The 24,327-nt window shown below is 41.8% G+C and overlaps 1 protein-coding gene across 1 annotated transcript in view; it reads left to right on the forward strand.

The window, feature by feature from the left end:
- The window catches only part of ESR2 (estrogen receptor 2), an 826,997-nt gene that overhangs the window by 516,881 nt on the left and 285,789 nt on the right, over positions 1-24,327 (forward strand). Inside the window, exon 6 of the mRNA XM_086936664.1 lies at positions 20,309-20,447. Coding sequence (XP_086792790.1) covers positions 20,309-20,447 — 139 coding nt within the window. The remainder of the gene's footprint in view (positions 1-20,308; positions 20,448-24,327) is intronic.

Here is a 24,327-nt window from a genome sequence, read left to right on the forward strand (position 1 = left end):
CTGAGCGCAGCCGCGAAAGGGCCAGCTTAGCAGCCATGTTCTGTACGTGCTGCAGCTTACCAATCAAAGTGCTGGGGGCACCCAGAAGCAGTGCGTTGCAGTAATCAAGCCTGCTAAGAATAATACTACGCACTACCTCTGGTCTAGCAAGTGCCGGAAGCATTGGAAGGATCTTACGCAGAGTCCGGAGCAGCATCATACATGTGGCAATTGTCTTGTTCACAAAGGCCTCCAGCTGTAAGTTAGGGCCAAACATAATACCCAAGTTGCGGGCAGCATCCGTCGCCGCAACCGTGCCCAAGGAGGAAACTGGCCAAAAATCCGCCTGCAGGGGGCGAGGGGTTCGGTCCATTGAACAGTGCAGTACCTCGGTTTTGGGACCATTGAACTGGAGGGAATTATTTCTCAACCAATCCGCGGTGGCTGTCATGCAGCGATGAAAAGTCTCCTTAGAAACAGCATCCCTGCCTTCAAAGGAGAATATGAGCTGCGTATCGTCGGCGTAATTAATTACCGATATACCGAAAGATTTGATCAGCTTGATCAGAGGGCGGAGGTACAGGTTAAATAAAATCGGACTAATTGCCGACCCTTGAGGCATGCCTTGCCCCACTTTCTTAATGCCAGATCTAAAAGGCGGCAAAGCCACCATTTGGCGCCTGTTCTGAAGGTAGGAAACTAACCAATCTCGGGCCAGGCCAGCTACCCCAATCTCTTCCAGTCTGCTGTTTAAAGTGGCGTGGTTGACCGTGTCGAACGCGGCCGTCATGTCGAGCAGCACTAAAAAAGCTGCCCGACCAGGGTCGACCCGCGAACGAAGATCATCCAGGGCCACCACCAGCGCGGTCTCCGTGCCATGAGCTGGCCGGAAGCCGAACTGAGCCATGTCCAAACAGACATTAGTCTCCAGAAAACTGGACAGAGACTTGGTGACAAGTTTCTCCAAGATCTTAATGGGGTAAGGGAGCAGCGAAATAGCTCTATAGTTCGCCGAACAAGTGGGGTCCAGCGTGGCCTTCTTCAGAAGAGGAGAGGCCACTGCTAGTTTCCAACCTTCAGGAACTGTAGCGGTGCTAAGGGACTGGCAGCAAAGAGAGTAGAGAAGGGGAAAGAGTTCCTCCTGGAACAGCTTCCAGAATTTATGAGGTAGCGGGTCCAGCGGGGAGCCTGAAGACACACCGTTGGCCACAAGACAAAAATCCTCATAGGAAGGGAGAGTGAAACTGTCCAGCCGTGGACACCCTATAACTTCCTTAAAAGTCCCTGGAGTTGGTGAAGGTGCTAAATCATCCGAGGGCTGGAAACAGGGAGTGCTCGGATCGGAGAATGTTAGCGATCTTATCTTCAAAGGCAGATGCCAAGGAGTCACATAAGGACTGAGAGGCCGGGATGTTATTAGTGGCACAGGCCGGATGGAAAAAGTCATTGACAATTTTAAAAAGGGTCTGTGATTTGTTCCCTGCCTGAGCCAACATATCCTCAAGATATTTGGCTTTGGCACACTTGATCTGTGCTTTGTAGTCCAGGAGTGCCTGTTTAAAAGGAGCCCTATCTGACTCTAGATAGTGCTTCCTCCAGGCTCTTTCCACTTATGTTGATTAGGTCTCTATTGAAATATATTAGACTTACTTGTGAGTGCCAGCTAGCTCAGAGGTCACTAGAAACGTTCTCTAGTTCACAAGAAGGGATTTAGTTTCTGACAACCGCATAAACATGACAACTTTGTTTCCCAAGATAAAACTAATCTTCAGAGTTGTGGAAACAATAGATAGATATTTTACTCAGTCATTCATGCATGCTTCGTTTCACCATAGGTGCAGAGAAATAGATATACAGGTGTTTTCAATAAAATAATTTATTGAACAGTCTTCTTTCTCAAGCATAAGAAATGAACTGCTACAATCGTAAAACTGGTTGCAAAATATAGTGCATACAGTAATAAGAGTAGAATAAAATAATACTATAAGAGCATTGTATGGTTCCTAGACCATAGATAAATACATACATAAATAACAGAGGCTAAAAAGTACTCAACTGGTGCTTCTACAATATGCCTACCCCGATGTACCTAACCTAAGCTTAGTACGAGGGAAGAAGTAAGTGAGGTGTAGCATAAATTTAGTATTCTTTGCCAAGAATCTATCCAAGATTTCTCTTAGGGTCTAATCAGCTTCATACCTTGGGTTAGAAAGAAGAGATTCAATCTCCGGAATCGATTTCCCAACAACCTGCAAGGGTAGCTTGGAAACACTGGAGCTGGATTTCTCAGCAGGAGAAAAGACAGCCTCTCTCTCAGTGCATCTGCTGGAGGGTCGGCTTCCTTCGGCACTTGCTGTAGAAGGGTGCGTTGGGCAAGTAGATAGTTGAACTGCTACAAACCACTGTGTGATTGCTATAGCAAGTGTGGGCATATTTCAACCTGTGTGGCAGGGTAAATACGAGGAAAAGTGGGTTAGTTTATAATCAAAAGGGCTGCCATCTCTGCATTACAATCATTCTAGAGGTCGAAACAGGGTAGAGCTGCTAAACCTCTGTCTTGCAGTGTTGGGGAGAATTGGGCTGAAACTGCGCACAAATTAAATAGTCTCTGCAATAAATTTCGATATCATGCTTTGAATAAGGATCGATAACCAGCCTCTCCTAAACTCTCAGAAATGATTTTTAACACACTGTTGTTCTGCTGTAATTGCTGAGTGAACATGATACTGCATGATACCTCTAAAGGCTTGAGTCTATCAAATTGGTACTTTCGCACCAACAATCCATATTTATTTCAAATGACTTTTAATGTTTAAAAGCACTTTTTATTTCCTCTTTCCCTGCACAAGCATATGAGGTGAGATGATTGGTTTGGGAATCGTGGATGTAGTTATAATTCAGGCCAATTATTGGATCTTTTTCTTGGGTTTTAATTAAATTTGCATGTGTGGTGTGAAGCTGCCAGTGGAGAGTAAATAGTTGATCCTCTTTCCTATCCTGAGATCGGAGTCACATAAGAAGTTTGGTTTTCACTTTAAAGATGCCCCAGGACACTATATTGTCCATGCAGTGCACCCTCATTATCGTGCACCCTCATTATCCTATCTATTTGCTTCATAATTTCTGACCTTATGGGTCCCTGCTACCCAGGAGGGACCCTTAGTCTTCCTCCAATAAATAGTAAACCCTTTAGACTCTACGAGGCCATCAGTGACTTGGATCAGATTCCCATACTTTAATGATTCTTATTTGAACAGAACATATCTCTGTATATCCAGCTAGGCAACAAATCCGTATTGAACATAATGAGGGTCTATTACAATAAATAATTAATGTAAATGTAGATTCATTTATATAGCGCTGTATCACCGACCGGTTTCTAAGCGCTTCGCTTAGGGAACCCGTCCTGGTATTCCCCTGTTAGATAACCCATTACTGGGCATCCCCAAGGTGAAAGCCAGGCATCCCGCTGCGGGGGGCCATCATGGAGATTAAGCAAGCTATTGCCCAGAGTTGCAGAGTGGGACTCCATGATTGGAATAGGCGCTGAGGCGAGAATTGTCAGGTCTGGGGAGATTTGAGCCCAAGACCCGCCGAGGCGGGGAATTGAACCCTGGTCCGGGCCAGACCTCTGCATCAGGGTCTGCCGCTCCAACCACTTGAGCCACACTTCTCCACAATTAATCCCATTTTTGGTTGACTGCCATTTGTAAATTGACAATGGTTAAGGTGCTAAACTACTTCGAAGTTCAGTGCTTTAATCACTAACTGGGCTGGCCACAATTTCATCACCCATCTCTTTTCAGATGGTGAAGGAACTTACAGCTTTATTTAGTGTAGGTGTTCTCTTACACAAGATCTCATTTTAGAATTTGTGTGAGGATTATAAATAGTCTTCCATGTTGAATTGTCCAAATCTTATTTCTATGAGAACAATTGCAAAGTAATCAGCTAACTATTGATGTGGGAATATAACAAATACCATCTATGATTTGATCGCTTTTCAAGTATTGGAGAGTTTCATAGGTGATTTATTATGACAATCTCCCCTTATATAAACTTGCAGAAATTATGAAATGCCCATACAATTGGTAACAAGACCTTCTCAAAGGGGTTAAACCACTCCTCAATTAATTTTAAGGCCTTTTTTTTATTTATTTTTTATTTTTATTAAAGATTTTTCACTTTTACGTGCAGGGCACGGCAACTTGTTACAACCAAACTAAATATAATATATTTCACTTTTTCTTCTCTGTTAAAGAATAAGCCACAATACAATCAGAATGGAAAGCAATTGACATACTTCAAATCTTTCTAGTACATAAAGTCTCTTCACTTTAACATCTAGTACCAGGTATAAATAATAATTACCAAACAATAAAAAAACAGAGCACAGAGGGGGTTTAAGGAAAACATCAAGCACTCACATTATATGGTCCGACACACAGTAAACATATATATTTCTAACAGTTTAATCCATGCTCCCTTCTTTCCATCGGGTAATGGGACCCCAGATTTGTTTACCAAGCTTCCTTCCCTTTTTCCCCTTCCTTGCATATATCTCAGTCTCCAGGTTATATACTACTAGTAATTTGGCCAACCAATGATGAAATGAAGGTGGCAGAGGGTCTAACCATGCAGATGCAATGCAAAGTCTCATAACTGATATAGCTACAAACAAGAATTCACCCCCACCCTGCAATTGCCCCTCATCCTCCTTCACTCCCAAAAGAATTATCGAAGGGGTTAAGAGAGTTTCAGCTCCTAATACTTTATTTATAAAACCCTCGATGCCTTTTTTAAGCAGTTGCAGGTGAGGGCATGTTGCAAACACATGTAGCAAATCTGCATCCAAGCTTCCACACCTAAAACAGCTGATTCCTGTTGTGCCTCCCCACTGAGCTATCTTTGCAGGCGTGTGATAAAGATGGTATATAGTTTTATAGTGTTGTGCCTGGAGAGGCACTGAGCACAACAGTGTATATCCCTTTTCTAGAGACATGTGGAAGCTTTCCTCCCTAATATCCAAGCTATTTTTCCATTTGTTTGCCCATTTTTCAGTATCATCCTCCTTTGAGATTATCAATTCAGCGTAGAACCTCTTTATTGTACAATCCTCCCCTACTTGGATCACTTCCATAATAGGATTTTTGCTGAAGCCCGCCGGTCCTCCCTTCTTATTATACAAAAAGCTCCTTATTTGTAGATATTTATAAAATTGTCTATTGTCTCAAGCATACTTTGTCTGTAGTTCAGAAAACTGGTAGACCCCTTGCTGTCCCAAAACATCGCCTACCCTTCTGACTCCCTTCCTTTCCCATTCTATGAATATAGGGCCAGCGAAGACCTCCTCTGGCAGATTTGGATTTTCTTTCAATCAAGTATAAAAATTATACCTCCCCAGCCCAAACCTTTTAGCGAAAGCTTTCCAAACTGTATAAGCCGCAATGAGCGTCTTAAACCGTGTCCTTTTGAAATAGCTAGGCTCCGTATATTTTAAAAGTACATTCTCAGCTTCTGGTCCCAAAACTAGACCATATATCGCCAATGAGCCAAGCTCACTCCAGCCTTCAGACTCTGCCCCCCCACCAAGCCTACCATATATTGTAAAGCTGCTGCCCAATAATATAGCTTTAAATCTGGCAGTGCCCACCCTCCCCTCTCCCGTGGAAGTGTCATAAACCTGAGTGCCCTCCTAGTTTTCCCCTTTGCCTAAATGAATCTATTGATCAAATGTTCGATGTTCTTAAACAGCTTGGCCTCAAATAATAGGGGTATTGCTCTAAAAAAATATAAAAACTTGGGTAAAACCAACATCTTTACGACATTCGTCCACCCCACAATAGAAAGATGCAGATTATCCAATCTATCCAAGTCCTTCCGCACTTTATTGATTAGAGGTGTTATATTCTTTTCTACTAAGCTATCTAGATCCGCCGAGATAGTCACCCCTAAGTATGTTCCTGCCTGGACCACTCGGCTATCTGTACAGATAGTATGACAGTTTTTAATTATCTGTGTCTTGGCCGTATTTAGTTTGTAGCCCGAAATCTGCCCAAACCTCAGGGCCTCAATTTCAACTTGGACAATAGCCTCCATAGGGGTCGGTGTGATCACTGCAACGTCGTCGGCGTATGCTAGTATCTTACAATGGCCAATACGTGTAGGCAATGGCGTTACTAGCTCACACATCTCTATTCTACGGATCAGTGGATCCATATACATGGCGAATAAAAGTGGTGAGCAGGGGCATCCCTGTCTCGTACCTCTCTTTATCCGAAATTGTCCTGTGGACCCCGCATTCACTCGTACAGAAGCCACTGGATCTACATATAGTGCCTGGATTGCTTTAACAAATCGCTTTTTAACACCTGATCTTTCCATTACGTGCCAGAGGTAGTCCCAGGAGACCCAATCAAATGCTTTTTCTGCATCTCACAGCATAACCGCCATTGGGTCCCCTGAGACTGCTATGGCATCAAATAGAGTTATCACCTTACGTGTGTGGTGGGTAGTGCCCCTTCCAGGTATAAAGCCATGCTGACTCTTGCTCACCACCTTATCTATTATCCTAGCATATCTTGTTGCTAGCGCTTTAGAAAATACCTTAGTATCCGTATTGGGGTGATGGGCCTATATGATCCAGGTTCTTCCGGAGGCTTCCCTTTTTTCAAAATTATCGTGATTTCCGCACCCCCCCATGATCCAGGAATAGATTCACCTATCTGTGCCTGCTGCATTGTCTTAATTATATCCCCTTCTAGGGTGTCCCAGAACACTCTATAAAACTCTATTGGGATTTGATCAGGGCCCGCAGCTTTCCCTGAGGGGAGGTTCAAGATAGCATTTTTGATTTCTTCTACATGCAAAACCTCTTCCAAACCTTCTGCCTCCTCCTCCGTGAACTTAACTACCGGAATCTCCTGTAAGTAATCTCTGATTCCCCGGATATCTCCCCTCGTTGGTTCATCATACAATTTCTCATAAAAGGTTCTGAAAACCTCCCTTATTTCCTCTGAATCAGTATGAATCCTGCCTGCGGTATCCCTGATCTCCCTCACAGTGCCCGACGCTTCTTGTTGCCTTGTTCGTATAGCCAGAGTTCTCCCTACTGTCTCACTGAATTCATGACATCTCTCTCTTTTTGTCGTATATATTTTCGCAGCTTTTCTAGCAATATCTCCCTCTGCCTCCCCTTTAGCTTTCAGGAGTTCTATCATAACAGTATCTAATGGGGTTCCAGTCATGACACACTTCTCCAACTCCTCCTCAGCCTTAAGTACTGCCCCCGCTATTTCTATATTCCGCAATTGCTCCTGCTTTCATTTAAAAGAATTAAAGCTCAACGTCTCCCCCCGGACCCCCGCCTTAAAGGCATCCCAAACTACCCCTGTAATAGCACTACCCCTGTTGATCTAAAAAAATTCCCTAATCCATTTTTTCATATGTTCCACATATTTATCTTCTTGTAGAAGCCCTCTTTCAAAAGTCCACAGGATCTGAGGATCCGCGGGAGTCTTTCTATCTTTGAGTCCGAAAGAACTGTACTTGAAACGAAAAAGTAGTCCAATCTTACACAGGTTTGGTGTGGAGCGGAATAGTATGTAAAACCCTTTTGCAAATTGCGAGATCGCTATTCCTACACGGAATGGGACGGATTTAGCGATTTTTCTGAGATTTTGGAGAATCGCTATCGCCTTTTGCGGCCGGTTGCGATTCGCTTTATTTTATCGCAGTTTTTAATGAAACCCATTCTGCGAATTCTAAATTGCGATTCGGTATTAATCGCAATTTAGAATTCGCAGAATGGGTTTCATAAAAAACTGGTTTTCATGAATCTGGCTGTAAGTTTCTTACAGGTTTTGCCACTGTTTACTTGCTACATGATATAATATCCTGCTGCTAAACTCCTAATGAAGGACCTATATTCTGGGGAGACACTCCAATTTGTTTAAAGCATTTTAATTGGATTACCATGGAGACCAAGCGAAGACATTCAATGTTCATATAAATCCAAATGGACGTCCACTAAATAGGGAGTATTGTCACAATAGAGGGCCTTAAATTCTTAAGAAATTTTACAGACTTGGGGGCAGGAGTTGTGTTGTGTGCAAAAGTACCATTGCACACCAGAGAGCAACTGCGTCTCTGTCCTTTCTCTTTGACCCACTATTTTGTTGTTTTATTACTCTTTTTGAATAGTACCAGTGCCTTAAATTCATTAGATTGTTCAGTTCAACCCTAACAATTGTGTAGGATGCACATTGGATGCAGGAAGTATTACAAATAAATATTAACTAATTTCCTAACTCCACCTCCAGCCCTTCTGTTTTTTTCACCTGATTTATCCAAGTGGCCTGAACCAGGAACTTCCTCTTGTCCTGTGTATTCTTGAACAGTAAATAGCATTGTATCTGGTTAATTAAAGTGAATCTCCCCCCTCGTCAGGGACATCAAAAGGATTCCAACCTTGCTGACTCCTACCGTTGGCTCGCTCATGACTCCTTCTTATGGCTGCCATCTTGTACTTGCATGCTCAGAGGGAGTCCCTGGGATATGCTTGCCTTACCGCTCCCTTTTCAGTCAAAGAAGTTCCCTTCCATTAGCTAATCAATATGTGAGGGAAGACAACCACTTTTTATTATGTCTCCAAGCCCCTAACGAGTATAATGATGTAGGATAGTAGGGGATAGTAGTGGGTTGCAGCAGAGACATGAAGTTAAGCTTCTGCCATATTGGCCAACAGGCTCTGAAACAACTTTTAGAATCTTAATACACAGGCCTAGATTCCCCCAAAAGCACTTATAAAATGGCAGCATACAAAAGTGGGAGATGTTGTACTTCATCAATACACACATATATTAGCACAGGACATGCAGAGGTTAAAAGTTAGGCTTTTCCCTGCAAAATTATGCATAAAGATTGAGAGGGAAGGGTACTAGGCCTCAAGCAAGCTCCATACAGTAATTCAATTTATGGTCATACTGACAACAAAGAAACACTCTATTCATAATTATTCCCTACAATTGCTTGATTCACTAGCATTGGATTAGTGATTGGAGGAACTTTAGCATAGTGCTGGATATGACATTAAGTAGATAATCTCTGGCATTAGATTAATGGCTACTATCAATGACCCACTATCAATAGCAGCAAGGATTACAGATTTGAATTTACTGACATATCATGAACTACATATGCATGAGGCAGGGACTTCAGGTTCAATTCTAATGTTCATAGAGCCTACTCACTAACGGATTATTTCCTAATATCATCTACTTCGACAGAGACAGTCAAAACACTAGATATAAGCGTCTCTGGCTAATGTTTGAGAAGTATTGTTGTTAATAATATTTTTTTATTCGGCATAAAGCTATAAAAAGAAAGATATTACACTACACCATACAGTTAAAATACAAATTGCACAAACATTGCTGCTGCAAAGGCTGTATAAAATTCAATAAAATAGTAATAAAATATGAAAAGGAATCTGTGCCACTCTATAAAACGATCTTAATTAATTGCCATTTGCCATATGAAGAAAGGGTCACTTGTACATTAAATATACATTCCCACACACATACAGGCCTCCAATGAACAGAAATGTTCCCAGGTCATCATATTGCTACCTCAAGTCCAGTTCAGAATATATTTACCCCAAGTCCAATTCAGATTATATTATCAATTCATTCAGTGATTCCTGTATTGCAATTAAAACTCTTCCTATTGCACATGTCACATTTAAAAATCTCATGTTTGTCTATAGGCTAAGTGCTTGGTCCCTATTATCAATTTTATAGGCAATAAAAAGAGGTTTTAAAAGTTCTTTCCATTCTTTCTGGAACCACAAACAATCCAACAAAATATGTGGACCCCTGCATTTTACTTGTAAACCACATGTGCACAGACCCTGTTCATTCGTCATTGCCGATTTCATCTTCCAATCAGCATTGCAAGGATTCAGACCGATTCTGACTTTCAATACTGCATTTCGAAACTTTGAGTTTGGCATGGCCTCGATGTAGGAGAACATCTGATCATTAGTCCACCCGTTTACCAAAAATTGGGTGGACGATTTTGCTCAAAGGCCTTAATGTTAGTGATATCACGTAGTTCCTGCTTAGGGGTCTGCTGCCCTGCTTTCCGTTGACCTCGTTCTAATGAAAGTTTAACGCATAGCTTATCTAGTTCATGTCTAACTTGGGATGCCCAATTAGGTTCACTTTCCTCTTTCCTTTTTGCAAAGATTTGATATTTTGGGGGATCCTTCTCTATTCAATCTCTGCCAAACATTCAATTGTGTTTGCATTCTCTGAAAATTCCAGGCTGTGAGATGACATTCCACTCTCACAACCTGTGTCATAGTTGACAGGGAAAGAGTAAGGAGCTGTTTCACATGTTTACCCTCCTCTAGATTTCAATCCAATTTACCACCCAAGGATAAAACCTCTGAACCGTATTGGAATTGTGGGCGAACCATTGCATTAAAAGCTGATAATATGGGCTGCATGGAGGGTCCACCATACTTCTGCTTAAATTGTTTGAACCCCTATACTGAAGACGGAGCCTTTGATTTTAATGACTCTATGTGGTCCCTCCAAATTTTACTTGCAATCGAACCACATACCCAAGTATTTATATTTGTCCACTTCTTCAATTTTAACCTCACCCAGCTTCCAGTAAAAGGAGCTCTTTCTTTTACCCAACACCATTATTTTAGTCTTTTCCAAATTAACCGTGAGACGTATTTTTAAGCAATAATCGTAAAAACTGTCCAATTTGTTTTGCAAACCCCGCTCTGTCATGTCTGTTATCACTAGATCATCGGCGTATAGTGGATATGATATATGGGTCCCCCCCCATTTTAGGGATTAATCCACCAGCCTTAATTGGTAAGTCAGAAAGGAACAAAGAAACTAACAGTGGGGCCAAAACATAGCCCTGGCACAATACATTCTTTATCTGAATTTTCTTAGATAAAGTTCCAATTGTATCCAAGATTACTCTGGCCCAGTTCTGAGAATGGATTTTCTGAATTAATGAAAGTACCGTCATGTTGATTCCAAGCTTTGCCAGCATAGTCCACAGCAGACTAAGGTCTACCGAGTCAAAGGCAGCTGGGAAATCAACAAATCAGCAGAACAGATTTCCTCACACTTCCATTGCCTTTTTTGCTATTGCCCATAAACCAAGGCAATGGTCTATAGTTGAGCGGCCCTCTTTGAGAAGTATTAACCAATTACTTGTCAGAAAATGATACTGAGGGTATGCCCTGGGCTATGATGCAGGCTGAAACAAAAGCTGTGATGAGAGGTGAAGTAATAGCACAAAATTAGTAGACCTGAATCTGAACACAAAAGTAATGACTATATGCTGACGGTCTAGAAAAGAACTAGAAGCCCTTAGACAAAGAGGCTGCTTGTAAACTACTAGCTATCAAACAGACATAATACTAAAATGATGACAATGAAGATAAATTATTGGTGTATAAAATCAGTAAAGCACAGACTGGGAACTATATAGGAGCAGGATAAGATACAATTAATGTTGGTCAGACATTGGACCAAGATACATAAAACCCTGTACTTGCTTCTGTATGTGCATGTATGATGCAAATTAGGAATCCTTCACTACAGGAAGAACACTTTCCTGCAATCCCACCCATGATTTTGAAAGGAGCTTAAAACCCCAATATCTGAAGGAGAGGTGCATCTGGCCACTATATTACTTCCTAATAACAAGGTGGTGGGCCTAGATGGGCTCTTGAACTCCTTTTATAAGGAATGTATTGATATATTCATCTCCCCACTGACCAAACTGTTCAACTCCATTTCAGAGTCTGGAACTGTGACTTCACGTATGATTAAATCAATCCTCACTCTAATACTGAAACCGAATAAAGACCCAGAGTCTTGTCATTCATATAGCGCAGTCATCCTTTGAAATAGTGATGTGAAAAACTTTTCTAAGATCATCAAAACTAGAATTAAAAACAAACTTGACACATCTGCTCATGCAACTGGGACAAATCTAGTGTGGACGGCTTCTTCACAGCAAGAGTTCAAAAAGGGACACTTAAGTGATGGAATGGGGACTTGTTCTATAAAAGCTTAACATAGAGTGTACAGCATTCAAAACAACATATCTGTTTGCCACCGCCCATTGCACAAACTAGTTTAAAACTTTGTTGGGTGTTTGTTTGGGGATGGTAGAGTGATGTCCTGAGATGCTTGATGTCACCTGCTTTCAGAAACTTCTCCATCTTCCCACTCAAAAACTGAACCCCATTTTCTGATGTTAGGAACCTGGGGAAACTTTCTCTAAGAATAATTTCATTTAAACAAATTATAACAGCCTTAGTACTGGGCACTGGAATTAATTTTATGTCAGGCCATTTTGAATAGAGATCCGCTACTACCAATGCATAATGTAGATAGTTTGGTAAGCAGTTGAATGGGCTGGCAAAATCAATGCCAATTTTCTCCCAGGCTTTTGAAGGACACTCAATTGGTTGCAATGTAGGCTTCCTGACAACCAACCTCTTTTCTGCAATTGAACACACCACACACCTTTCTACAACATTGTAGATCTCTTTATCCATGGATGGCCACCACAACATCTGTCTGATGTTGCGCTTAGTAACGGTCTTTCCTAAAAATCCATAATGACCCATTTGGATTAGCCTAACTCTGATATCTTACGGTTAGATCAATTTATCTCTTCTCAAAAGAAAACCATCCACTATAGACAATTCATCATGTTTGTTCCAAAAAGGCTGACATGGTAACTGGTAACTCTAATGATCTCTCTTGTGGCCACTCTCCTTTCACATAAATATAACCAGTTTTAAAACCTCATCTTGAGCAAACTGTGATTTTCTGTCATCCTTGGACACTGGGCAAATTTACTCTAAATCCATTGAAGCAATAAGACAATCCTCAGCAACACCCTCACTTTTGTCTTGTGGATTTCCATCTGAGGCTGGAAACCTTGACAAAAAATCAGCCCAAGCATTATTTGCACCTTTGATGTGCTTTATGTCAAATTGATATTGCAACAATTTTACTGTGATCCTAGCAATCCTAGGGATCAGCTCCTTTATGTTAGCCCCAGAAAGAATGACAACTAATGGTTTATGATAGTCACAATCGTAAACTTAGTTTCCCACTCATATGATTCAAACTTTTGAATCACCAACCAACAAGCCAATAATACTTGTGGAATAGTGGGTTTGACTCCCTCAAAACTCGAGATGTATAGCAGATATTGTTCTCATCCTTACCATCTAGTTGTGTGAGAATTCCTCTAATCACCATTTGGAGGCATCAAACATTATGGAACATTGTAACCTTGGGTCAAATAGCCTCAACACCCTTGAGCTGACTAGTTCTTTCTTAACCCTTTCAAATTACTTTTTGCACATGGTGTCCCAGTTCAATATTGCATTTTCTTCAACAGATTGGTCAAAGGTTGGATATGAGATGCATAGTCAGGGATAAAGCGATAATAAAATTCTCACATTTCCATGAACAATTTCAAATCCAACTTGTCAGCTGGTGGCTTTGCATTGATGATGACATTTAATAGACCTAGTCTTCACTCAATGTCATTACCTAAAACCACATGTCCCAGATATTCAACCCTTGTCTTGGCAATTTCGTATTTCTCAATTTTAGCACAACTCCCCTTTCCTGTGGGAGAAGCAACACTTGGTCTAATATTGTATCATGTTCCTAATTTTTGTTAACACAAAAACAAATTGTCATCCTGAAAGGTAACTACACCTTTTATATACTTGAGCAGATGATACATGATCTGCTGAAAATGGATGCTGCAGAGGCCAAACCGAAAGGCATCCGGCAATAATGAAATGTACCGGTTGGTGACACAAAAGGTATGAGATGTCTTGACTCAGGTTCCAAAACAACCCTGTGAAAGGCAGATGCTAAATCAAGTTTTGTAAAACAACTTGCTCCTGCCATTATTGTCAACAAGTTGATATTCCTAGGGCGTGGGTGCAAATCAACCCAAATGGCACTGTTAGGCCCCGCAAATCAACGCAGACCCTCAATTCACCATTTTTCTTACAAGCCACTACCAGGGGAGATAACTATAACAATGACTATATGAGTGCAATGATGCCACTGACACGTAATTTCTTTAACTTTTTCCCAATCCTCCCTTGCAGAAAATGGGACATTTTGCATTTTGTGCTTAGTGAGGATTGCATCTTGCTTGACCTTAATTTTATGCTGAACCCCTTTATAGTGCCCAACTTGCCTGAAAATGTTTTTCGGATATCTGATACTGATGTCACCAGCTGAATCTCCTGTGACCACAGACACTCGGAGCCTAATTTTGAGTTTAGAGGGCCATAGGAGCGCCAAACTCAGGGTGGCGTGGCAGCTACTGCCGCACCAGAGGTCTGACCACCGTGTTACAACTTTGGCAGTCGGACTGCCACAACTGCTGGGGATCCGTGATCCCTCTGCATTGGCGTGGTGGTCTGGGCCAGTAATATGCTGCTGGAGCAGCTGCAGCACCGCCAAGCATATTATGACTTTCCTGATCTCCACACTTTTCATGGTTCTGATCTCACCATGAAAAGTGTGGTGGTCAGGAAAGTAAGAGAGCCCTACAGGGCCCCCTGGTGCCCTTATGCATGGTAGTGCATGCAGGAAGGCACATGGTGTGCCCCCCTGTGTGAATGCACCTCAGTTCCTGCATGGCATTGATTGCAAAGTCCATGATGTGGAGGGAATTGCTTTGGTGCTCCTTCGATGGTGCCTTTCAAAGGCTCACATATGAGCCTTTGACCTGCACTGCCGCAGGACTGCCCCGCCCCCTGCCCGTCAGACCACGAAATGACTCGTAATCTGTTGGGCAGGTGGCTCTGGTATGGTGGCCCGCTACAAGACCACCAAACTCATATTCAGGCCTTTGGTCTTTTGTGCCAGGTCTCAGAACAATTCTGAAGACATGTTTATTCCTTTGACTGCTACATAGACTTTGCCAAAAATCTTTTGGCTCTTGAAGACTAAAGTCTTCTCAAAATACCCTGATAAATGTCTCCTTTCATACAAAACTGGAGCAAGATCCGGTGGTTCCAGGATTCTTCTGGGTCACAATTCATCAAAAACTTCTTGACACCTTTGTGATTCTTGCACCAGAATCAACCAAAAAGCTTGATAGAGCTATTACCCACTAGTACCTCCACATAAGGATCATGGCACTCTGATGGATCCCTGATGCAAACTTCATCCCCATCCACCAACGCAATATACCGGATACCATTCTATATCTTCTCTAGATGTGTATCATGATCATCACCAGTTAGATTTGCAACAACCATTGGTGCTATTCTTTATTGGGATCAATTTACTTTGGCAAACTTTTTAAAAATGTCCCACCTTACCACATTTGCTGCAAACCACATTTTTGGCTGAACATTTTTTTCTCTGACTTAAAGTGCTGTATATTCCCACATCTAAAACAAACATGGTTTGTTTGAAAAATGCCTTAGCTGTTCTTGATACTTCCTTATTCATGTGCACTCATTTGAAGTGATTTTACTCTTTAGACGAACGTTCTCCACTACTTCAGTTTTTTTCCTCAAGCTCCTAAACTGACATTTGTGATGTAATCCTCAAAGTTTCTTCAAATAACAGATTGTTTAATGATAAGAGCTTCTTCTGGATGGCTTTATTGATACAGTGACAGATGAATTGATCTTGTACTAGCTGATCTGTAAAGTTTTCAAAATTGCAATCTGTGACTAATCTCCTAAGCTGCAGGTACATGTGCATTCACACCCTCTCCATTGAATTGTTTTCTCAATAAGAATTTATGTTGTAGCACAAAAATGCTTAATTGGACATCAAATGCTTTTTCCAACTTTGTGATGGTTTCTGTGTACTCATTCACTGGTTCCTCATTTGTAACCTCAATTTCTGGTAGATGTTTGAAAATTGCACACCTTTCAAATCGCAAGTGTTTAAAGCAGGCACTTCTTTCTGGATTATTGGAACCTTGAAGCACCTATTGCCCCAAGATATGTTTGGAATGCATCAAACTAGTTCCTCCAAGACACAGTTGGTTCACACAGACATTCTAAAAATGGAGGTGGTGGATTAAGATTGAATGTCATTTGCGGTTTCAGTCTTTCTAAATTTTGCATGGGTCATCCTAGTAATGGCAGCTCTGGCTCTCACTCGTCACCAACAAAAGGTTTAGTGATTTTAGTTAAATGATGACGGCATACACAGCTCTCAGGTTGAAAAGGTAAGTTTAATTAATACAGGAGTACCCGTACATGTTGTGTCAGCTCAGCTGTTGCTACCAGCTGCCCCGGAATACTCCTCAATGCTATCCTCAAGAACATTCCAAACCTCACTTTACCCTTCACTAAGCCCACTGGAATTCTTCTTAACGTTCAGAACATAACAGTGAGGTCCAGACTATCAGATCGAAATGTCCTGTCCACAGCAACGAGACAAGGGTGTCCATTTTTACCTTCTGTATTTGTGTTGACTATGGAATCTTTCATGCAAAATGTAATGGAGGACAGATAGGTTATAAGCTTGCCACAAAAGGTCAAATAAAATTGGCACTATTTGTAGGTGACATACTTCGCTTTTTAATAAATCTATCTACTCCTTTCCCAGCACTGTTAGAAGAATTACCAAAGGTCCTTGCTGTGGTAGATTTTAAAGTCAACTCTAGAAAGTCCCTGGGTATGGGGCAGCAAAAGCACTGGAGGAGATTATATAAGGACCTATACAGATGGGTAAAACTTCAAATGTCATTAATAGGGAGAAATATCAATGTTGTACCTAGATCCCTATACCTGGCCAAGCCTTTACCTAGAGCTATCCAAATAGATTCAGTGAGAAATATACAGATGAAGATTTGGAATTGTATATTTTACAACAAATCCACTCAAGTAGCTAATGTAATACTTTATAGAATCTCATATGATGGTGGGCGCAGAGCTCCTTGCATAAACATATATACATAAGCAACACAGTGAATGACAATTCTTACATGGGTGTCCTTGTCTGATCACAAACCAAGGTGCAAATTAGACTTTAAACATGTAAGGGCCTCCTGTGACACTTCCTGTAAAGCCATATATGGGAGCTTTGAAATATGCCATAAAGGGTGCAGTGATAGAGGATACCTCTACCTCATGTTTTGGAGGTATAGATACATCCAGACTTATTTTAAGAAGGTATCTAAGCATGGGCGAAAAATCCGTTCCGCTCGCGGATTTTGCGGATTTTTGGTAAATTCGCAATCCGCAAACTCTCGCGAATTTACCGAAAATCCGCAAATTCGCACGCAGCGGATTTTTTTTCTTGGTGATACAATATTGCGGCGTTCACTTACCGTCATTCAGCGTTTGCCGAGTTGTTTTTCTCGATATTTTGCGAGTGCTGCGCCATTTTGGATCTTGCTGCGAGATCCCACCTGAGTTTGGCGACCCATTGCGAGAGTTCGCAATTGCGAACATGTAGATGCGGCGGGCAGCAACAATCTCGCACTCGCGAAATTACAAAATTTGCAATTCTCCACAAGAAATCCACCAGCAAGCAGCATAAATGATGATTTTTATCAGAATAACTCCTCAGGTTGACATTTGCCTGCACTTTTTTGGATTTGAGGCCTTTTTGACTTTCTTTGGATCACTTTTGGATTAGAAATCAACTTTCACAAGTAAGTTTGTTTGGGGCATTACAGTTGCTGTTCTGCAGAAAAACGAGTTTTGCAAAACTTAAAGCACTCAGCAGGTGCAAAAGTTCACTCATCATTAGTAACCATTCCCTGTAGTGCTTCCTGAGGGGGCCCCTCCAGAGTTCAGTTGCCTACGTTTGTTTGGGGCATTACAGTTGCTGTTCTGCAGAAAAACGAGTTTTGCAAAACTGAAAGCACTCAGCAGGTGCAAAAGTTCAAAGTCATCATTAGTAACCATTCCCTGTAGAGTTCTATGACCCTGCTCTGACCCTCACAGCAGGCTCATAGAATAGCTACAAGTAGGCCACAAAGGTCCTGGGAAAAAAAATTGCACTGCAACAGAAAGCAAATTACAGATAAGGAAGCAGGTGCCAGACAGGAAGTTTAAATTCAGTGACGCATTAATCAACCCCAAATTAATTCATGTCAGTTGAAGCAGGGCAGGTGTGCTTGCTTTTATCCCCCATAATCTACAGTGATGAATCAGAGGGTGGCAGTGATGTACCAGAGGGTGGCATGGGTGAATCAGAGGGAGGCAGTGGTGAAACAGAGGGTGCTGTGAACCTGTGATGATGAACCAGACGTAGAAACAACAAAGTCGCGACCGTTGCGAGCCGACAAGTAAGTTCGCAATTGCGAACTGGTACAAAACCCTCGCGAACTGGCAGAAACCCTTGCGAACACAAAAAAAAATCCGCAAATTCGCGAGAATTCACGGATTTTGCGGATTGCGAGTTCGCAAATACGCAAATTCACGAACGCCAGATTCGCAAAATTTACCCATGCTTAAAGGTATCTCAAAATAAAGATATTACGAGTATGCCCTAACGGACCCCTGCCCACCGCACATATTCCACTGGGCCACCACTGCCATCGCTCCCGAACTAGGACAGACCCTCAACGCCTCCTTCAGGTCCTGCAACTTCCAAGACAAGTGGAAGCAGGCGGAGATTAAACCCCTCCTCAAGAAACCAACGGCCGACCCATCGGACCTGAAAAACTATCGGCCCATCTCTCTCCTCCCCTTTCCTGCCAAAGTCACAGAGAGACTCGAAAACACCCAACTGACTGCCTTCATCGAAGAGAACTCCATCCTGGATGCCTCCCTGTTTGGATTCCACAGCAACCACAGCACTGAGACCGCCCTTCTTGCCGCAACAGATGACATACGCATTCTACTTGACCCGGGACACACGGCGGCCCTCATCCTTCTGGACCTCTCCGCAGCCCTCGACACCATCTCACATCGCATACTCGCAGCCAGAATTCACGACGCAGGGATACAAGGAACTGCCCTCGACTGGATACAATCCTTCCTCTCCGGCCAAACCCAGAGGATCAGACTCCCTCCCTTCCTCTCCGAATCCACCAATATCATCTGCGGAGTACCCCAAGGATCAACGCTCAGCCCCACGCTCTTCAACATCTACATGGCCCCCCTAGCTGCCATTGTCAGACAGCATGGGCTCAGCATGGTATCCTATGCTAACGACACCCAGCTCATCCTCTCATTCACAAAGAAGCCCAAGAAGTAATGAAGATTGTGGCAGCCTGGATGAAAGACAGCTGTTTGAAGCTCAACTCTGAGAAAACAGAGGTCCTCATCCTCAGAACCTTCCCCTCCGCCTGGGACAACACATGGTGGCTCGCTGCCTTCAGCAGCCCACCCACCCCCACAGACCATGTACAAAACCTCAGCATCATCCTCAACTCCTCCCGCTCCATGAACCACCAGATCAACGCCGTCGCCTCCACCAGTTTCAACTGCCTACGCATCCTCTACAAGATCTTCAAGTGGATTCCCCCCCAAATGCAGAAGAACTGTCACCCACACACTCATAACCAGCAGACTGGACTATGGCAATGCCCTATGCGCCGGTATAAACAGAACCCTTCTACACAAACTCCAAACCATCCAGAACGCCGCAGCCAGATTGATAGTAATGGTGAACGATAAATTATCACTAATTGAGAGAATTTGGACATCCTTTCAAAATTACGCCAATAGACAAACCTCAGAGGTGCAAATGCTGGTTGTGCACCCCTTTGATCCTAACAGCAGGAATACTTCTCTTGATTTATTCTAAGTAAGTTGCTAATGTCTTGCTAATGAACTCACCTTTACTTACTCACTATGGTACTGACTGAACTTTAAACATCCTCTTCCATGAAAGTCCACTTGAATTAATTGTATATCTACTCTCAGAAAAATCCATGTGACTTTTTCTTTGTTCAGCACTAAGAAAATTGATTGTTAAGCTATTAGAGACTGTAGAATCGAAGGTGCAAATAGTCGATGCATTAGAAGTAACATTGTATTGTTTCTGCCAAAAGCTAAACAAAGTTTTTTAAAAATCGCTTGGGACTGTTTAGTATCAATTAATTATTCAATCACTGGATCCACTATGCACTCTGCAAATCAAGAAACCTAATGGTGTTAGTTGCGCCTTACAAATTTGTTTAACATAACATAAGATAACATAACAAATCAGGGATTAGTTGAAGATTACCAGCAAGCTCTACTGCCTAAGGGCACCGTAAACATTTATGCTCTTTACGACAAACTTATCCGACACAGTCTTTTCCATTCTTTAAGGTTTCATCGAGCTCAGTCTGTATGATCAAGTGCGGTTACTTGAGAGCTGTTGGTTGGAGGTGTTGATGGTCGGTCTAATGTGGCGCTCCATCGATCATCCTGGTCAGCTCATCTTCGCACCAGACCTTGTGGTGAACAGGTGAGCGAAAGTTTCTTTCTACTCTGTGATACTGCACACCATTTCTTTTTTCTGCGTTTTTCTAAAAAAAATAGGTGCTCCCTGGGCATTGATTTACTTTTGAAGACGAGAGTATTTAATCGTATAAGCTCTGCATTTTGACCAAGAGGAGCACAATCACAGGAATACTGCAAAAAAAAGAGATTTCACACCAAAAATTGCAAGTTGTTGATGTTGTAATGTCATGAGCTCTTTCTAATGTCAAGAATCCTAGAAACCTGGAACAGTGCCTCTGCAGACTTTAGAGCCTTTCAAGTGGCACTATAGTGCTTCATAATGTGTGGCTGCGAAACCGCGTTTTTCACTTGGAAATGGGTGTTTGTAAGACCTTCACTGACCTTGAATTTTAATTGAAAAGGAAAAGACAAAAGTTAGACAATGCACCCTTTCCTGCACAATTAATTTCGTCATCGCACTGCTTTACAGACACTTATGTTAAATTTGCGGCTAAACATTTGTAATTCATGTAATACTTAAAAGTAAAAGGACAGCATTAAATATCTGGAACATGAACTCTTAAAAACAAACTATAACATCAGATCGTATGCTTCTGAAATAATTTTTTACCTATTTGTCTTATTTTATTACTTGTACAGCATTTATATAACAGGTGGGGATTTAAGGGCGATGGGGAGAGAGGCACAGTATAGTTCCTATTCACTGCAAGAATCCCATAATATGCACCCTGGTGTATATAATTCCTTGACGTGAGGAAACATCCTTTACAACGCAACTTTTACCACGCAGTGCTTTTACATCGAAACTTTTACAACGCAAACCATTACAACGCATTGCACTGGGGGGGCGCTCTAGGATAGGGATTAGATTTAATTTACTATCCAACACCTTCCCTACTATCCACGGGGATTGGAGTTGGAATAGTAAATTAAACTATTCACTATCCAGCACCCCTCAACACTATGCGTTGTAAAGGCATGCATTGTAAAACTTGCGATGTAAAAGCATGCAATGTAAAAGCATGCGTTGTGATGTCATACATCCCTTGACGTGCCATACCAGTGTAAAGTTAAGTAATCATACAGACAAAAGCAACCTCACTGAGCAATCCTTGCGCTTCGCTTTTAGGAAATCGCTAAACAGCATGCATGAAAGTGTGTTGAACACTTTCTGTGATTCCTTGGGGATCGCAAATGACCTACCTCATGGATATTAATGAGGTAGGTCGCAATTTGCGACGCATTAGGAATTGCAAAAATCCCAGGGATGGTGGCCTACTGGGGTCAGCAGACCACCATGTCCGTGATTGCTTTGAAATAAAGCAATCTTTTTTTTTGTAAAGCAACCCGTTTTCACTAAAGGAAAATGGGATACTTTACAAAAATAAAAATTAAACGTTTTCTCACTGTCTGTTCTTAAAAAATGCTTTTACAAACATTCACAGAGGAGAAGTGGGTCTCTTGGGGACCCCTTCCCATTTGCGAATGGGTTACCACCTACTTGAAGTAGGTAGTAAAATGTAAATGTTTTGCGACTGCATTTTGGTTGCAAAACATTCCTACATACCGATGCGATTTGGTATTGGGAACGCCCGCCATAAACACACCCCTTCCTAATAGCAAATCGCAAACCCATTTTGTGTATTTGGAACAGGTTATCGAATCACAAAATGGGGTTTCATGCATCTGAAAAGCATTTTTTGTGTTCGCAAATGCGCCGATTCTGCAAATCGGACCATTTTCGAAGAAAAAATGCTGGATGCATGTGCCCCTAGGAGCCTGATGTACAAAACACTGGTAGCAAAATATTGCATACAATTTGCAGCCCATATTTTTGCGAACAGCGAGAAATTTTGTGAATCAACCTAAATACAAATAGGTTGGTTCAGAACTGTCCAATTCTGAGAGGTTTGCTATCCGACCTATCTCATGAATATCAATGATTTAATTTGCAAATTGTGTCTCATTCTGATTGGATGCCATTTATGTCTGCGTTTGCTTGTTTGTGATTTCATGTTTGTAATTGCATCAAACTTTTTTTTTTTTTTTAAAGACTGTTTTCCATAAAGGATACAGAGCTGCGTTTAAAAATAATTGCTTTTTAAAAATGTTTGTTAAAGAGATGGTAGTGATGCCCTGGACCCCTGCTTCCTCCCGAACATTTTTTTTATTCCTAAAGGGGAAGGGATCACCTGGGAACCTCTTCCCTTTTGTGAATGGTTTACAAGCCCAACTCTGGAGATTAACGTTTTCAGTGTTTTGCACATGGATTTAATTCGCAAAACATCGAGACACTTGCTAAACAATTACAATTTGTGAGGAATCCCTAAAGCACATCTTCCAAAGAGGGATTTCTAATGTGGAGTCACACATCTTTTTTAATTGTTGGCAATAAACGTTTGGCCCATCACGTCCTTTTCTCCAGTTTGTTGGCCATAGAGCAAAGCAGTACAAATGCCTGGTTACTGAACATTTTAGCCGCTGTGCTCCAATAATTTCCATATATTATCTTGACAACTCAAGGTAATATCGGATCACCACTATTCCATGAATACCAGAAAACAGCTCAAGGAAAATGCAGAGTTTGCCACCAATAAATAAATGCACACTGATTATTTCCCACCAATACGTGCAAATCACTAAGGGCCAGATGTAGGTAAATCTCGTTTACCGTCTTTAAAATACCGAAGTTTACCGATTCGGTATTTTAGATTCGGGCAAAGAGATGTGGGTAAAAATTCAGTAAAAAATACCGAATCGGTAGGATTCGGTATTTACCGATTCAGTAATTACCAAATCGGTATTTGCCATTGATTCCTATGGGCCTTGAGGCCCATAGGAATCAATGGCAAATACCGATTCGGTAATTACCGAATCGGTAAAATTACTGAATTGTCAAGGGGAACAGGGTGTCACTTTGACACCCTGTTGCACCCCTGATTCAGGCAGTATGTGTGCCACATGGCACAGGTGTAGATGCACAGATGTGCATGTACACAGGAATTCGTTATTTACCATCAAATAGTATTTGGTGGTAAATAACGAATTCTTAAGGGCCTGTGGCACTGTTTTTAGTGCCACCTACATATAGATTTACTGATTCGGTAAATTTACCGATTCGGTATTTTACCGAATCGGTAAATTTACTAATTCGGTAAATTTAAAGGCCCCTACATCTCAAACACCAAATACCGGTCAGTAACGGCCGAAATCGGCCGTTACCGACCGGTATTTGGTGTCCTACATCTGGCCCTAAATACTGTGACATTACCTTGCTTTAAAGCTATTACCACTGCACTGCATTGCCATGTTATTGATCAGCAAGTCCTGTTGGAGGACTCTAGTTCAAAGACCCCTTTGAAAAGAAATGTTTACTATTTACCACTCAAGTGCACACACTGGAGCACAGAGTACCTCCAGTAGCCTTCGAGGTGTTATCAAGTATATTAAAAATAAGCAAGTTAACTGCTGTGCATGATCTGCAAACCAGCAGAGAAGCTTGTAAAGCACGATTTCAAAGTGCCTGTACCTGGGATTGACCAGCTAAGAATTGATTCCTCAGTGATCGACCTCTCTTGAATTCAAGTGCTACATATATTTCATTCCAGATTAATACTCGAGTAATTATTGGATGTTGAAGTTTCACCCTGCTTTCATCTGTGCTGCTTAGATGCACTCGAAAAATCTATAGAGACTCTCATATAAACTCCTACCATAACTGCCTCCAATATGCGCTGCCAAGGTCTGGATGTGACATCCCCGGTGATTGCAGACTCAGCACAGCAATGAAGGGAAAATTTCAAATTTAGATGAAGCAAAGAGGAGGAAAAGCATTAAAAAGTGTGATTAGAGCATACAAGGGATGGAGCTAAACCTGTCTAGGG

The sequence above is a fragment of the Lissotriton vulgaris genome, chromosome 9 (assembly GCF_964263255.1).
Source record: "Lissotriton vulgaris chromosome 9, aLisVul1.2, whole genome shotgun sequence".
NCBI classification, from domain to species: Eukaryota; Metazoa; Chordata; class Amphibia; order Caudata; family Salamandridae; genus Lissotriton; species Lissotriton vulgaris.